Consider the following 16,112-nt stretch of genomic DNA (forward strand, 5'->3'; position numbering starts at 1 on the left):
TATTTTCCAAGGCTCATTCACCTATAAATATGAGGTCTACCCATTGTATTTTACGAGTTGAAATTGAATGAAGTAAAGAAACTCTGCACAAACTGTGTGAGCTCTCAGAGGTCTTATCTTGAGTGAATGGGAAGCTTCAAGTGGCGGCCAACACACTCATCTTGGAGCACATTACACTCCAAGTGGCGTGACATTTCTCACCCACCATCATAAGTTTTCTCATTCCATTTCTCCATTCCAATTTATGTGTTTGTCTCTTAGTTTATCTTCTTTGTTGCTCTTGGGTTTCACTCATAATCATGAGTATGGTGCATCATTTGGGAGGCGATGACCACCATTGATGTTACCTTGTGCCCATTTCAATTCCGCAATTGCATTGCATTCTCACCATATCTTGGTTAAGTTCGTGTCCAGTGAGAATCTTCCTTAGGTACTCAACTCTAACTGTTAAAATCTCAACCTTAAATAAAAGTGTCACCATAAATGAAAACATCTAAAACTTCCTTTCTGTCAACTTTGTCACGTCTTTTTGTTATGAGGTTGAAACTCGAGCTAACTGCTCACTATATTTATGAGGCTTTCTTTATAAAATATGTATTGATAAAAAAATAAGAAAGGAAACTATTTAAGTTTCTTCTTTAAATTAAAATATTACAAATATAAGTTTATTTTAGTATATGGAAATTTATTTATTTTTCTCTAAAAATACTTATGCCTGTGATTATCTAAATAAAGCGAAGCTCAATAAATAAACAAAATGATAAAATTCTAGCACATATCTTTTGCTACCACTTTTTTTAATACACTCTACCGAGCTTTTATTGGAAATAAAAATTGGTCTCACTTTTTATTCAATGAACGTATTCTATAATTTTTCAAAAAAAAAAAATTAACCAACAATAAGGAATGTGTTAGAAAGTATATTATTAGCAAAAAAATTATTAAAACAGTCTGGGACTACCGAGTATATCCATGGTCGTGGTGAATATTTATAAAACATGTTACGTAGAGATTAATTTATAGCATAATAGTTTCAAACAGTAATTTTTCAAACAATAAATCCATTATGAAAATATACATTTAGTCATTATCACATAAGTAAAGATGGTTACCTTTTCTTCACGAGTAGTTAATTATTACTTTTGGACATGGTAGTTAGTGATTCAATTCTTGATGTATCACTATTTATATTTTTATTTTTTTCATCTAACATTTTTTTCCCTATTTAGCACTTAATTTTTATTTTGAATGCATTAAAAAATAAATATTTATAATTTTTAAAATAGTTATTAATGAATAAAGAAATGAAAGTTTACAAAATAAAAATAAAAAAGTAATAAATTAAAAATGTTTAGTTTAATTTTTTTAACAATGGAGAAAATAAAAAATAAAACCCTACAACAACATAAAAGTTGAATCTATAAACATAAATTAGTATTTATTTTTATTATTATTAATGATATAATAATGTTAATTTCAAATAAAAAATACGGGACATAATTATAAAAGAAACAAAGTCAATTAGTATTAATTAGTAGTGGACACACAAATAATATTGAATAGTATTGGTCTGCATACACTGGTCATATACTATGCCCATGAAAAAAACCTCAAAGGGAAGGCCTAAGTCGTCGAATAAGGACTGATATGGACATAAGAGAACAACGTGAACGAAAAAAATATGATTCATATGGTTAAACACCACGACACACAAAAAGAACGTGTCCCAACAATACTAAATTGTCTACTTCTCGTCATTAATTATGTTTTCATTCCGCATAAACTATTTAATGTACCATTGAAGAAAACATTAAATGAATTATCATCTCTCATTTATTTTCTTTTTTTTCTTTTTATGTTCAACATATACTTATTTAGTATGGTCTTATATCTCTTATCTTTATCTTGTTTTGATTTGTTTTTTTTATATCTTTTATCTTTATCTTATTTTGTTTTGTCTTCTAAACCCTAAACCCTTTTATATCTTTTATGTTTTTAGTTATTATTTTTTTTCTGTCATTCTTTATTTATTTCTGTTTTTTGTTTTTATTTTTATTGTTGCTGTTTTTATTTTCTATATTTTATTTATTTATTTTATGTTTTCTCTTCTCATTTTTAAGCATTAAGTGTAACATTTCCTTTAGTTTTTTTAGGATCTCTTCAATATCATCTGTGTCTACTACTAATTAATACTAGTTGTCTTTGATTTTTTTTATATAATTATATCATGTATTTTTTACTTGAAATTAACATGATTACATCATTAATAATAATAATAAAAATACTAATTTTTATATATAGATTTAACTTTTATGTTGTTGTAGGGTTTAATTTTTTTATTTTCTCATTCTTAAAAAAAAAGTAAACTAAACATTTTTAATTTATATATTAATTTTTTATTTTTATTTTGTAAAAAATTATTTCTTTATTCATTAATTATATTTCTAACTATTTTAAACATTAAAAATATTTATTTTTTTAATGTATTCAATTTTTTTAATTTATTAATTTATTTATTGTTTTACTTTTTTAATTGTGCTAGATAGAAAAATAAAAACAAAAAGGTGCTAAATAGAGAAATAAAACCAAAAAATTATAAATAGAGAAATAAAAATAAAGAGTATTAGATGAAAAAATAAAATGATAAATAATACTATATACGAGGAATAGGAATTGAATCGGTAATTTGTACCTCCTCATATTATTAATATTAAACAAAACAGTTAATATTATTGGGGACTGAGTAATGTTGATCCACGTCGATACAAGGTGTCTTCTTCACTCTTGGTTGTCCTATTCTTCAAGTCTTCTTTCTCTTCGCGTGCTTCGGTCGGCCGGCGGGGGTATCTGCGATTGCACTCCGACGCTCAAGTCAGCGATGGTGCTCAAGTGAGAATTCTCTGATAGTATGGAAAAAACCTTTTCCCCCTTTTCAGAAGTCCCTTTAGTAGGTTGACCTGGGCCTTGGCCATGTGGGCCAATCAGTTGATGGTTAGAGACATGCTTAGTGGTCTTTGGGTCGTGCCTGGTGGTTTCCTGAAAACCAGGGGAGTGGTCTAGAGAACGTGTTTTTACTTCGTCAATGGTTGTCATAACTGCTATTTTCTACACGTGTAACCACGTTCTGGATTAAATTAGATTTAATCGACATAAACCATTCGGTCGTCCGGCTAGAGGTCATGGAAGGACGAAGAGTCGTATAAGACGCAGGGTTTTGTGATGATTTTACCATGAGTATACTGCGGTCGTCCGGTGCCGACCGGTACACTTGCCCCCCAGGCTCGAGGTCATGGAAGGACGAAGAGTCGTATGAGACGCAGGGGTTTTTGTGATAATTTTACCATGAGTACCCTGGGGTCGTCCGGTGCACAAAATCTATTCTATAATGCCGCTGGAAGCACAAAATTTCCATTCTATTGGACGGAGAATCCCACTTCTCTTGACCATCGGCTTTGGGAATCTTTGTCTCCCATCGACCAAGAAATTTTGATGGTCGTGAATCAACTACCGTGTAGGCTCCCTACGCGGGAACTGATAGCTCTTTATGGGTCGTCCAAGCAGTAGGCGGAACTAAAAGGTGAGCACCTTCTTCTTGCGGTCGTTCGGCTAATAGCGTATCTGTTTCTTACTTTCGTGTTTATGTTGCAGAGATTGTTGTGAGCATAGATCCGGGTTTGAAGAAGTATATGATTCGGAGAGCCGTAGTTATATAATCTCGACCGAATGAACGGTTAATTAATAAATTGATTGAATTTCTGACCAAGGTTGGTGAATAATTGTAATGATATAATTCTGATGCCGGACGAGGCATAAATAATTCGGATTACCTTAAAGTAATAAGATAATTCTGATGCCGGACGAGGCATAAATAATTCGCATTACCTTAAAGTAATAAGATAATTCTGATGCCGGACGAGGCATAAATAATTCTGATTACATTAAAGTAATAAGATAATTCTGATGCCGAACGAGGCATAAATAATTTCGATTTCTGACCAAGGTTGGTGAATAACGTTTAAGTTATAATTCGGATAACTTTCGTTATGTATTCCGACCGAATGAACGGTGAATTAATTGAATTTCTGACCAAGATTGGTGAATAACGTTTAAGTTATAATTCGGATAACTTTCGTTATGTATTCCGACCGAATGAACGGTGAATTAACTGAATTTCTGACCAAGATTGGTGATTTAAAGTGCCTCGTTAAAACCTTCTCGGTAGAAAACCCTCCTTAGGGATAAAACTACCGAGCGAGGAAAGAGTGCACTAAGTTTATTCATCAACTGTAATAGAATTTGAGATGCGTGGCATTCCACGTTCTCGGTACAGATTTTCCTGACAAATATTCTAAGTAATAAGCTCCTCCTGTTGCTGTGTCGGAGATGCGGAACGGACCTTCCCAATTGCTTGAAAACTTTCCTCCGTCCTTCCGGGCGTCGCTGCGCATGCGCCAAACTAGATCTCCTTTCTGATAGCTTCGTGGCTTCACTTTGGAGTTGTACCTTCGTGCTGCTCGTATCTTGCATGCTTCTTCCCTTATCTTGCATTTGTCCCTTAATTCATTAATGAGGTCGAGGCCGACTAGTAGACTTTCCTTGTTTAAGTCTAGGTCTAACGTCTGTCGGCGTAGTGAAGGCTCGCCGATTTCGACCGGAATCATGGCTTCTGTGCCGTACGTCAGGCTATAAGGTGTTTCTTGAGTTGTTGACTGGGGAGTACAACGATAAGCCCACAAAACCTCTAACAATTCTTCAGTCCAATTTCCCTTGGACGGGCCAAGTCTCTTCTTTAACTCATTGAGAATAACTTTGTTGGCGGCTTCCGCCTGACCGTTGGTTTGAGGGTGTTCGACCGAACTCGTTATATGTTTGATGTGAAGTTTCTCATAGAATTCAGCTAGCCCACGGTCGGTGAACTGTCGACCGTTGTCTGTGATAATGATCTGAGGTAGGCCGAACCTGCAGACAATGTTTTTCCACACAAAGCTTTGTACGTTCCGGGCGGTGATGGCTGTTAGTGGTTCAGCCTCAATCCATTTGGTAAAGTAATCTATACCCACCAGTAGGAACTTGCATTGCCCTTTTCCGGGTGTGAAAGGTCCGATAATATCCATTCCCCATTTCACGAACGGCCAAGGGGATAGGATGTAGTGCAAATGCTCTGGTTTTTGGTGCAATAGGGTGCCGAACTCTTGACATTTCACGCACTTTTGAACGTATTCAGTGCAGTCTCCTTGTAAGGTCGGCCAGTAGTATCCTGCTCTTAGAATTTTGGCGGACATAGTCCGCGCTCCTGAATGGGTTCCGCATATCCCTTCGTGTAACTCGATCATTACATAAGTGACTTGTTCTGGACCAAGGCATTTTAGGAGGGGACGGGAATACCCTCTCCTGTAAAGATCTTCGCCAATCAGTATGTATCGGGCGGCTTGTAACTTCATCGTTTTCTCCAAATGTGGATCGCATACACCATCGGTAAGATATTGTTTTATGGGAGTCATCCAGTTAGGTTGGGTGTCAGTCGCCATGCATTCTTCGGTACCAACACTTGGTTTAGCCAGGGTCACGTGTATGGCCGACCGGTGGGCGCCTTTCTTTTTTAGGGTAGCCAATCTCGATAGAGCGTCCGCCCTAGTATTATTTTCCCTCCGTACGTGTTGGAAGGAGATTTCTTTGAACCTGTTTAGAAGATTTTTTACGAAATGAAAATACTGTTGGAGTAATGTTTCTCTTACCTCATACTCCCCTGTAAGCTGTCCGACGACTAGACGGGAGTCGCTTTTACAAGTTATATTTGTTACCTCCAATTCAATCGCCAGATGCAAACCTGCGATTATAGCTTCGTATTCGGCTTGATTATTGGAAGTTTTAAATTCAAATTTCATGGCTTGTTCGACAACAATCTCCCCTGGTCCTTCAAGTACAACTCCTGCTCCGGACGAACGACTGTTAGATGACCCATCTACGTATAGTGTCCATCGGGGAGTCCGTTCGGTCCGATAGGGAGTGAGTTCTGCTGTGAAGTCGGCGAGGGCTTGGGACTTGATGGCTCCCCTGGGTTGGTATTCGATGTGGAATTCTGACAGTTCGACTGCCCAACCTATCATTCATCCGGCGAGGTCAGGTTTGGTGAGAATCTTCATAATGGGATAGTTAGTCCTAACAATGACCTTGTGATTTTGGAAATACATCCGCATCCGTCGTGCGGTGATGACCAAAGCGAAGGCAACTTTTTCGACCATTTGGTACCGGGTTTCTGCGTCATGTAAGACTCGACTTACAAAATATACCGGTCGTTCTTCCGCTTTAATTTCTTGTACCAGAGCGGAACTCACCGCTTCATTGGAGACGGCGAGGTAGACCACAATGGGTTCCCGTGCGTTCGGTTTCTGGATGACCGGTGGGGATGCCAGAAATGCTTTTAACTGTTGGAAATTTTGTTCACATTCATCTGTCCATTCAAATTTACTTGTCTTCTTCAGAAGTTTTATGATGGGTCTCGTTCGTTCGGCAAGCTTAGGTACGAATCGAGACAACGAAGTGAGACGGCCGACTAGTCTCTGGATCTCTTTGAGTCCGTTGGGACTTCGCATTTCGGTGATTGCCTTGCATTTTTCTGGATTAGCCTCTATACCCCGATGTGTGAGCATGAAGCCTAAGAACTTTCCCCCTTCTACGCCGAACGCGCACTTCTCCGGGTTTAAACGCATGCGGTATTGACGCAAGGCTTGAAAAACCTCTTTTAAGTCAGAAACATGTTGTTCGCAAGAGTCTGATTTGACGACGATGTCGTCAACGTATACTTCTACATTCCGACCGATCATGTCGTGGAATACGTGATCCATGAGTCGTTGGTATGTGGCTCCTGCATTCTTGAGGCCGAACGGCATGACTTCATAGAAGAAATTATCAGAATCTGTTCTAAACGCGGTTTTTTCTCGATCACGGTGGTACATTTGTATTTGATTGTAACCTGAATAAGCATCAAGGAAACTTAGGATTTGATGACCGGCTGCACCGTCGACCAGCCGGTCGATAGTAGGTAGAGGATACGAGTCCTTTGGGCACGCTTTGTTAAGGTCTGTGTAGTCTACGCACATTCTCCATTTTCCATTCGTCTTTTTTACCATCACTACATTGGCTAGCCATGTCGTATAGTGGGCCTTTTGAATAAAACCAGCTTGAATTAGCTTGTCGGTTTCTTCTCGTGCGGCTTTCCGCCGTTCTTCACCTAGTTTCCTTTTCTTTTGAGCGATCGGCCTGGCCTCCGTATAAACAGACAATCGATGGGTAATCACATCTAATTTTACCCCTGGCATGTCTGCAGCCGTCCAGGCGAAAAGATCAGCGTTCTTTGTTAATGTTTTACCGATCGTCTCTCGGTCGTCTGGTTTGAGGGATGTTCCCATGTATGTTTTTCGGTCTTTGTCCCGAAGGAATATGGGTTGAAGATCTTCTCCTGCTTCCATTCGGGGATCATCCAGTCGAGGATCTAGATCGACTAAAGCGACCAAGTGTCTTCTAGATTCTCTTCCTCTGGAGCGTCTTTCTGTTGACCGACCTCTTCGCTCTGTGGTCCGTTCGGCAGACGTGGTATAAAGCCTTCGGGTCGGCTCCACCTTCAGGCTAGCTACATAACACTCTCGTGCTGTCTTCTGGTCTATATGTACGGTTGCTATGTCTCCATTGACCGAGGGGAACTTCATAGCTAAATGAGGAGTTGAGACAATGGCTTTCAATCTGTTGATAGATGGTCGACCGAGCAAAATATTGTACGATGTATTGGCATTAACGAGTAGATATCGTATGTTGATGGTCTTGCTGAGGTAATCATCCCCGAACGTGGTGTATAGATCGATAAATCCTTTCGTATCCACTTTTTCCCCTGAGAAACCAACTATCTGCTCGTTGTAGGGTTGTATCTCTGCTTCTGGAATCTTCATCTTCTTAAACGTTTCCCAATATAGGATGTCGACCGAGCTACCCTGATCTACCAAAACTTTTGCAATTGCAAATTTATCTATCTCCACAGTTATTACCATGGGGTCATCTTGAGATGGATCGATTGCTGTGAAGTCTTCGTAAGTGAAAGTGATTGGTGGTATATGCGGTCGGCGTTGTGTGGGAGTCGAATGAACGGATTGAATTGCTCTCAAATGTTTTTTCCTTGCCGAATTAGAGCATCCTCCACCCGCAAAGCCGCCTGCAATGTAATTAATTTCTTGAGGGGGCTGACCGAGCGACACCGGTCCAGCGATTGTATTGATGACTGTGCGAACTTTTTGTTTAGTTCGACTTCTACGTTCAGGGCTTTCGCTTTTAGGCCTCGTTCGTCTGATCGGACTTTCGCTTCTTTTTCTTCTGCTTGAACGATAGTGGTTGTCACGGGTCCGGTCGTCTCTTCGTCCCGAACGTTCGCGGGGATCATGATCACGCTGGGGTGACCTGGGTGCAGTGATGGTGGTTTTCACGAACTTGCGCAGATGACCGGCCTGGACGAGCTCTTCAATTTTATCTTTCAGTGCTTGGCATCCTTCGGTCGTGTGGCCATAGTTACGATGGTATTGGCAACGTTTACTGGTGTCGGCATTGGGAGGGGTTTGTGATGGCCTCAATGTCGGAATCAATTCAATCTGCAGTGCTTCGTCGAGAACCTTACCCCTTGGTACAATCAAGGGAGTGTAGTTGTGGAAACGGGGTCCCCTATTGGGGCGATGTCGTTCTCGGTCGGTCGGTATTGTGGGGGGACGAATTCCTTTGCTATTGTCCGTGTTCTCAGCATAAGTTTTTCGATGGTAGTCAATATGTTCTTCTATCTGCATGAACTTTGTTGCTCTTGTTCTTAATTCATCCATATTGCACGGAGGTCGTTTGATAAGGCTTTCAGTGAACCTTCCTGGTAGTATGGCCGAGACCAAATGATGCATGGCTATTTCTGGATTAAGATTACGAATGTTCATACACACTTTGCTAAATCTGTTCATGAATGTTCTCAATGATTCTCTCCTTTCTTGTTTGACATTTAGAAGAGACATGGAGGATGTCCGATGAGGTCTACTTGTGGCGTATTGCGTGGTGAACTTCAATTCCAAAGCGTCGAAGCTTGCAATGGAATTGGGTGGAAGGTCCGAAAACCATCCAAGGGGGCCTTCCCTGAGAGAGGTGGGGAAGACTTTACACCATACCGTTCGGTCGGTTGTGTAAAGGGTCATTTGAGTTCTAAATATATTCAGATGTTCGTCTGTGGAACCGTCATAAAGGTTTATCGTTAGGCCCCTCCACTTGTCAGGGAGAGGAGTGGCTATGATGTCATCAGTGAACGGATGGCCTTTCGGGTTTGCTACCTCGTTTGGGGTTACTGGCTTTGCACTCTGACGGGTGTGTTGAACGAGTGACGTGTGAGGTATAGCCTGGGCTATTGTTCTTGTTCCTGATTGGAACGGTGATGGAGAAGGTGCACGTGAATGCCCTTCGCGTTCAGATTGCTCAAGTCTATCCAACAATCTCTTGTTCTGTTCTTTCAATTGTGCTATCTCCTCTGCGTGTTGTTGACGCTCTTCTTCTCGTCTTTTCCTTTCTTCATCCTGGCGAAGTTGATCGATGACTCCTTTTTGGAGTAACTCCTGCATCTGAATCTGGAGGGTTTGGAGTATGGTCCTATGCTCTTCGGAGATATCATTGTTGTTGTTTGCCGTTGAGTCCATCTTCAAGTGTTGGGATCCTTGGGTCTGGGAATAATGATTACTCGGGCCCCACGGTGGGCGCCAATTGTACCTGTATGGATATTGGGGACTGAGTAATGTTGATCCACGTCGATACAAGGTGTCTTCTTCACTCTTGGTTGTCCTATTCTTCAAGTCTTCTTTCTCTTCGCGTGCTTCGGTCGGCCGGCGGGGGTATCTGCGATTGCACTCCGACGCTCAAGTCAGCGATGGTGCTCAAGTGAGAATTCTCTGATAGTATGGAAAAAACCTTTTCCCCCTTTTCAGAAGTCCCTTTAGTAGGTTGACCTGGGCCTTGGCCATGTGGGCCAATCAGTTGATGGTTAGAGACATGCTTAGTGGTCTTTGGGTCGCGCCTGGTGGTTTCCTGAAAACCAGGGGAGTGGTCTAGAGAACGTGTTTTTACTTCGTCAATGGTTGTCATAACTGCTCTTTTCTACACGTGTAACCACGTTCTGGATTAAATTAGATTTAATCGACATAAACCATTCGGTCGTCCGGCTAGAGGTCATGGAAGGACGAAGAGTCGTATAAGACGCAGGGTTTTGTGATGATTTTACCATGAGTATACTGCGGTCGTCCGGTGCCGACCGGTACATTTACACATATGATTTTTTTAAGCAAAAGAATTTCAGTTATATAACTAACATACCCAAAACTACAAAATTCACAATCAACACGATGCATAAGCTTTGCTCCTGGTTCTTTTGTGATAAAACTGCATCTATTTTAACACATAATTGTTCTCAACAACTTTCTGCACAGGATTATCATAATTGCATCCCACCTAAACAGCCTGTAGGACTCGTAATCCGGTTAGAAAGAGAATAATGAAAACCCTTCATTGCCTTATTCATTAGTGAATTTTTTATAAAATTCAATTGTAACATCCACCAAATTCGTGGAGTTCGTCTTGGACATCCACCAAGTACTTCTTTGACCAAACAAAATTCGTGGACAAGTGGGCACATCAACTTCTGATCGTAACAAACCATCTCACTTAACAAAAATTTATAAGTGATGTTTCAATTAATTAAGGAACTTTTTATGATTGCACCATCATACTTGTCATCGACCATAGCGTTCATTACAATAGTTATTTTGGTTACCGCCTCCCTCTATACTTTGTTTGGATTAGAAAGTGAAAATGAGGGAGTAAATTTGAGATAATTTGAAGAGAAAGTGTAAAGAAAATTAGGATGTTTGGATTAAGGTAAATAAAGTGAAAAGTGTGAGGACAGTTTATGAAAGTTTGTGATGGGTGTGATTGAAATTGTATTTTTTTAATTAATAAAAATGTAACTTTACATATTTGCCCTTACATTTAAAAATTATTAAAAAATTAATTTTATTTATAAATTATAATTATTTTTTATTTAAATACTTATTATTATAAATATTTGATAAAAACTTATTTTTATTATAAATAACATTATTATTTTTAATTTTAATTTTTTAAATTAATATAATTATTATATAAATTTATTTTTTTATTACTAAAAAGTATATTTATGTTTATAATTTATTATATATATATAATATGATTAATTATATTATTTTATTTTATAATTTTAATTATATTTTTTATATTTAAATTATAATTCTGTTTTAAATAAAAATAATAATAATTTTAATTTAAAATATATGGGTAAAACAGTAAATTAATATTAATTAATTAAATATATATATACACATACAACTTTGTTCGCACATTTGCGAATGAGTGAGAAAATATTCTCGATTTCTGTGTTTTTAAAATTATTTTGCATTGATTTTCCAATTTTTGTTTGTGTACAGTGAATAGGCGCTTTTCCGCTCCCATAAACAAACGCTAAAACTTCGTTCATTCCATGTGTGTAACTAATGTCAGTTTCATGTGTGTAAACTAATGTCACTCTATGTTATAACTGTTAACGTCGTAGTTGGAAACTTAAACGGACATGACCAAATTAAATCTTAACTTTGAGACCACATTGATTTTTCAAAAAACTACTATATTGAATATTGACTTCAAATGTAAGGACAAAAAGGTAATTTATACCTAATCAGTAATCAAAATTAGTTTCAAATTAATCAGAAAATTATTAAACAAAAATTAATTTTAAAAATAAAAAATAATTAACTATTATATTAACTAAATTAAATACTATTTTATAAACTAAAAATTTATTAGTATTTAAAATAATTTGTAAATTTATAAACTAGTATTTAATTAGTTAATTTATCTAATTAGCTATTAAGATTTCAAGAAGAAATCAATTGTACTTCATACATTCCATCCTCCCTTCTTTGTGAGAAGAGATTAATAGTAAAAGTTTATTAGAAAAGAAAGAAATATTAATTGGTTATAAACATACAGCATTCCATCAAGGCAAAAATGGCCAAACACGTTCCGAATTTTCTCATAATTTTATGGTATGAACTTGTCTGACGTGGTTAAAATGACGGTTTGAAAGTTTCATTTACGGCATCTTTTGACATATAAAACCTTTTTTTTATCTATAATTAACTTTTGACATGTGATACTCTTTTCTTAACATATACTCCGGATAATTTCATTAGATTCGCTAGTATTTAGGACACAACTTGTCTTTTCTATACCGAATTTACCAAGCATATTGTCTCTGTTGTAGCTATATATGTGCATGTATAGTTTCTCTTTCAATCTTGACTTGTACGCCCCCTCATTTTTTTTCCTTTTTTAATATGCATATACATGGCCATCACCTTTTGTTCATTGTGTGTGTATATATATACATACAACATATGACTTTGGTGTACAGCTTTCTAGCTAAAGCTAGCTGGCCTACTTTTCACTCAATGGAGAAACACCAAGTGATGCTCCCTACCGCATCTACATCATTAATACCTTTATCATCTCATTTTAAACATGTTCAGAAAGAGGTTTTAATATCTCAAATGAAGGAGATATCATCTCAGAACCAAAGTGACAACTAACAAGTCCTCAATCGAGGACTAAGGGGAGTGGGTTTCCCTAGATGAGGGACTAAGGTTACGGTGAGAACTAATATTTCGATTTCAAATCTGAGAGATAATATCGTCTCTGTGGATTGTTCCCCTAGATGAGGGACTAAGGTTATGGTGAGAACTAATATTTCGATCTCAAATCTGAGAGATAATATCGTCTCTGTGGATTGAGAAAGAAAAGAGTATATAAACTGTCATTGACCTCGAACGATGTGAGACTATATTGACGAAACACTTTTAAAAGAGGAGTCTTGTTGATGTTGTGTATGAAGGGTACCAGTGGAGAAAATATGGGAAAAAGATAGTGAAAAACAACAGTTTCCCAAGGTTAGTGCCATACTGCTACTTTGTATTTTAAATGGTTTGTTTTGTCTTTTTCATGGTATAGTGTTTATCCTGTTCATCCTCAGCCAACGTGTAAATCTTAACAGTGTACACCTTAGTAACTCGTTTCCATTTAACATGGTACTCCTCGTTTTATATTTAAATTTTTCATAATTTCTCCCTGAAACTTTCCATTCACCTTAAATTCCTAAAATATTCTGGTGGTAGTATTAGCTAGCATCTTTTAACAAAACAATAAACTAAGGTTATCATTAATAGAGCATTAATAAGTCAGCAGAAACCTTCAACCAGATCTTGCACAACCTTCTCATAGGCAACCACCTCCCACATAGAATAGAACATGAAGGGATTATTAATAGAAGTTAATCGCATTGTGTTCTTAAAACATAGCACAATATGCTCTTTTATAGATTCAATAATAAGCACCAAAAGCTACAAAGATATTTGTGCAGATGCATATATAAGTTTCTAACTGTCACACTCAAATACTATATCGTACTCCTAAAAACAGTTTATACATAATTTCATGTTGGAACCAAAATCATGTCGCAATCCTCTCCACCAAAACTCCTTGCCAAGCTCATGTACATGGCAATCACGAGCAAGATAACAGCAACCCCACCTAAGAAAACAGCGTACCTCCTTCTTCCATTGCCACGCGTACCACTAACACTAGCAACTCTCATCTCCGCTATCATTGCCATCAAATGCGCCATTTTCTCCATGTCTTGGTCGTGATTGTCATCTCCAGCGAAACAAGACGAAGAAGACGAAGACAAAGAAGAAAGTTCACGGCTACAATAATCATGCACCCCTTCACTTCCATTAGATTGTTCCTCTGAGTTACAGAAAGAAATTGATCTCACTTCACGATCGCTACTCTCGTCTTCCGAAGTTGATGACTGAAAAAGTCGTCGACCCTTCAACTTTCCTCTTTCGATAGCCTCCCTACGCTCTTGGAGGATCTCTCTGACTGCCACGTCTTTGATTCTGGTCACGTTCTTCCATGCCTCTGGGGGTGACGGGGACTCTTGTTGAAGGTTGAACATGAGTTCTCTGGAAGAATATTTGTGTGGCTTCTGAATGGTTTTGTTTGAAGGAGGAAGGGAATGTTTGCGTGATGCTGTTGGTTTGGATTCCTTATAGGCTTCCCACTCTTGTTCCAGCTTCTTGAAACGTTGGTGGAGTTCTTCTGTTCTTTTTCCTTTTCCTTGGGAGCTTTCCATGGTGGGGACGCTGAACTGTTTCTCTCTTCTTTGTTACGTGTTCTGTTTTAAGCTTCTTCTTTTTTTATCTCAATCTCATCATTTGTGTGGGGTTCTTCAAAAGATAACTAAAATTTAGCTTCTTCCCTTTGTTTTGAATATGATAAGATTACAGAGGAGCATAAAATAACTAACCACTTTTTCTTAAAAAAATTAAAGTGTAAGATTTTTGAAATAATTAGTTTAGATTATGAGAATCTATCTAGATTTACTTGTCATGAATAGGAAATTTGATTAGGATCCTGTTTAAAAAGCATCATATACAGTTATTGTTTTTATTATAAGAAGATTTAGCTGGTTAAGTTACTAAGAACTGTTTTGGTTAATTTGTATATTTGTTAACAAAGCAATTTCATTTTTTTAATCACTTCTGATTATAATTTAATTAAAACAAATACTAAAATTTAATGTAAGAGATAAATAAAAAATAACAATAGAATGAAAGTGGTAAACGGTTACAATAATTGAAGTAATTGAAGCTCGAGAATAATTTATGTAACCTCCAGAATAATTTATGTAACTGAAGCATACTCTTTACTCACAACAGTGTACTCCAATAAACATAAACAAGGTTGTTAAACAAAGATTAATATTGTGATTAAGTTCAAGAAAATGACAACATAGTGAAGAAACAATATCAGGGAAGCTACTAAATATGTTCATAAATGTTCTAAGAATAGTTTGTGTGTAAATTAATATTTAATCACATATTAAAATTACTTTATTATTATTATTACTATTATTATTATTATTATTATAATAAGTTAACACTATCACTCTTACCTCTTTTTTCACTATTATAATTATCAGATTTTATAGTAATTAATTCTTTAGAATATATTCTCTCTTTTTTTCTTTAATTTAGAGAAATTTGTAGATCTATAATAATATATCATACAAATAATTTAGTATATATATATATATATATATATATTACAATCCTATTTATCTAAATTATATTTTAAAATTATATTATTTTAAATCTTACACTAAGAAAAATGTGATCAATATTATTTTTATTCAAACTATAAATTACACATATAAATATAAAAAATAATAATGCATATGCACATATATATATATATAAATAAAAAAATTGAAATTAATATAAATATCAAATTTTAATTAAAAATAATAACCCGCACTAAATAAAAGTAACTACCGAGAATAAAATGTAATATCATGAATTATAACTACATTTCATCTGAATAATGGGTAATTGTATATTTTTTATCTTTTAAAAATTGTGTATTTAATAGAACTGTATATTTTTTATTTTTTTTAAATACTATATTTAAATTTTATATTTTCATTATTGAAAAGTATAATTTATTTTTTATTTATAATCCTCATTAATAAAAATGATTAACTAATATATGAATGGCATTTAATGAGAACTTATTAACAAAATGGGGATGAAATTTATTCCAATGGGGTTGCTGAACTGTTTCTCTCTTCTTTGTTATCTGCTCTGTTTTAAGCTTCTTCTTTTTTATCTCAATCTCATCATTTGTGTAGAGTTCTTGAAAAGAAAACTAACTAAAATTTAAGTTATTTTCTTTGTTTTGAATATGATAAGATTACAACTAGCATAAACTAACTAACCACTTATTGTTAAAAAACTGAAGTGTAAGATTTTTGAAATAATTAATTTAAGATTACGATAATCTATCTAAATTTACTTATCAGAAATTTGATTAGCTTAAGATTATGAGGATCAACATCACACAGTTATTGTTTTTATTATAAGATTTAGGTGGTTAAATTACTAAGAGCTATTTTGGTTAATTTG

At 36.0% G+C, this 16,112-nt stretch overlaps 2 protein-coding genes across 2 annotated transcripts; one reads left to right on the plus strand and one right to left on the minus strand.

The window, feature by feature from the left end:
- Positions 1-6,107: 6,107 nt before the first annotated feature.
- On the minus strand, positions 6,108-9,704 carry LOC137822321 (uncharacterized). Its single transcript, XM_068627207.1, has one exon. The coding sequence runs from the start codon at positions 9,702-9,704 to the stop codon at positions 6,108-6,110; it is 3,597 nt and encodes a 1,198-aa protein (XP_068483308.1).
- A 2,838-nt stretch (positions 9,705-12,542) lies between these two features.
- Positions 12,543-13,138, plus strand: LOC137822322 (probable WRKY transcription factor 45). The gene is made up of 3 exons (XM_068627208.1): positions 12,543-12,626; positions 12,955-13,037; positions 13,099-13,138. Exons 1-3 carry the CDS (start codon positions 12,543-12,545, stop codon positions 13,136-13,138), a joined length of 207 nt encoding a protein of 68 aa, XP_068483309.1.
- The last annotated feature ends 2,974 nt before the right edge of the window (positions 13,139-16,112 follow it).

The sequence above is a fragment of the Phaseolus vulgaris genome, chromosome 9, assembly GCF_000499845.2.
Source record: "Phaseolus vulgaris cultivar G19833 chromosome 9, P. vulgaris v2.0, whole genome shotgun sequence".
Classification (NCBI taxonomy): domain Eukaryota; kingdom Viridiplantae; phylum Streptophyta; class Magnoliopsida; order Fabales; family Fabaceae; genus Phaseolus; species Phaseolus vulgaris.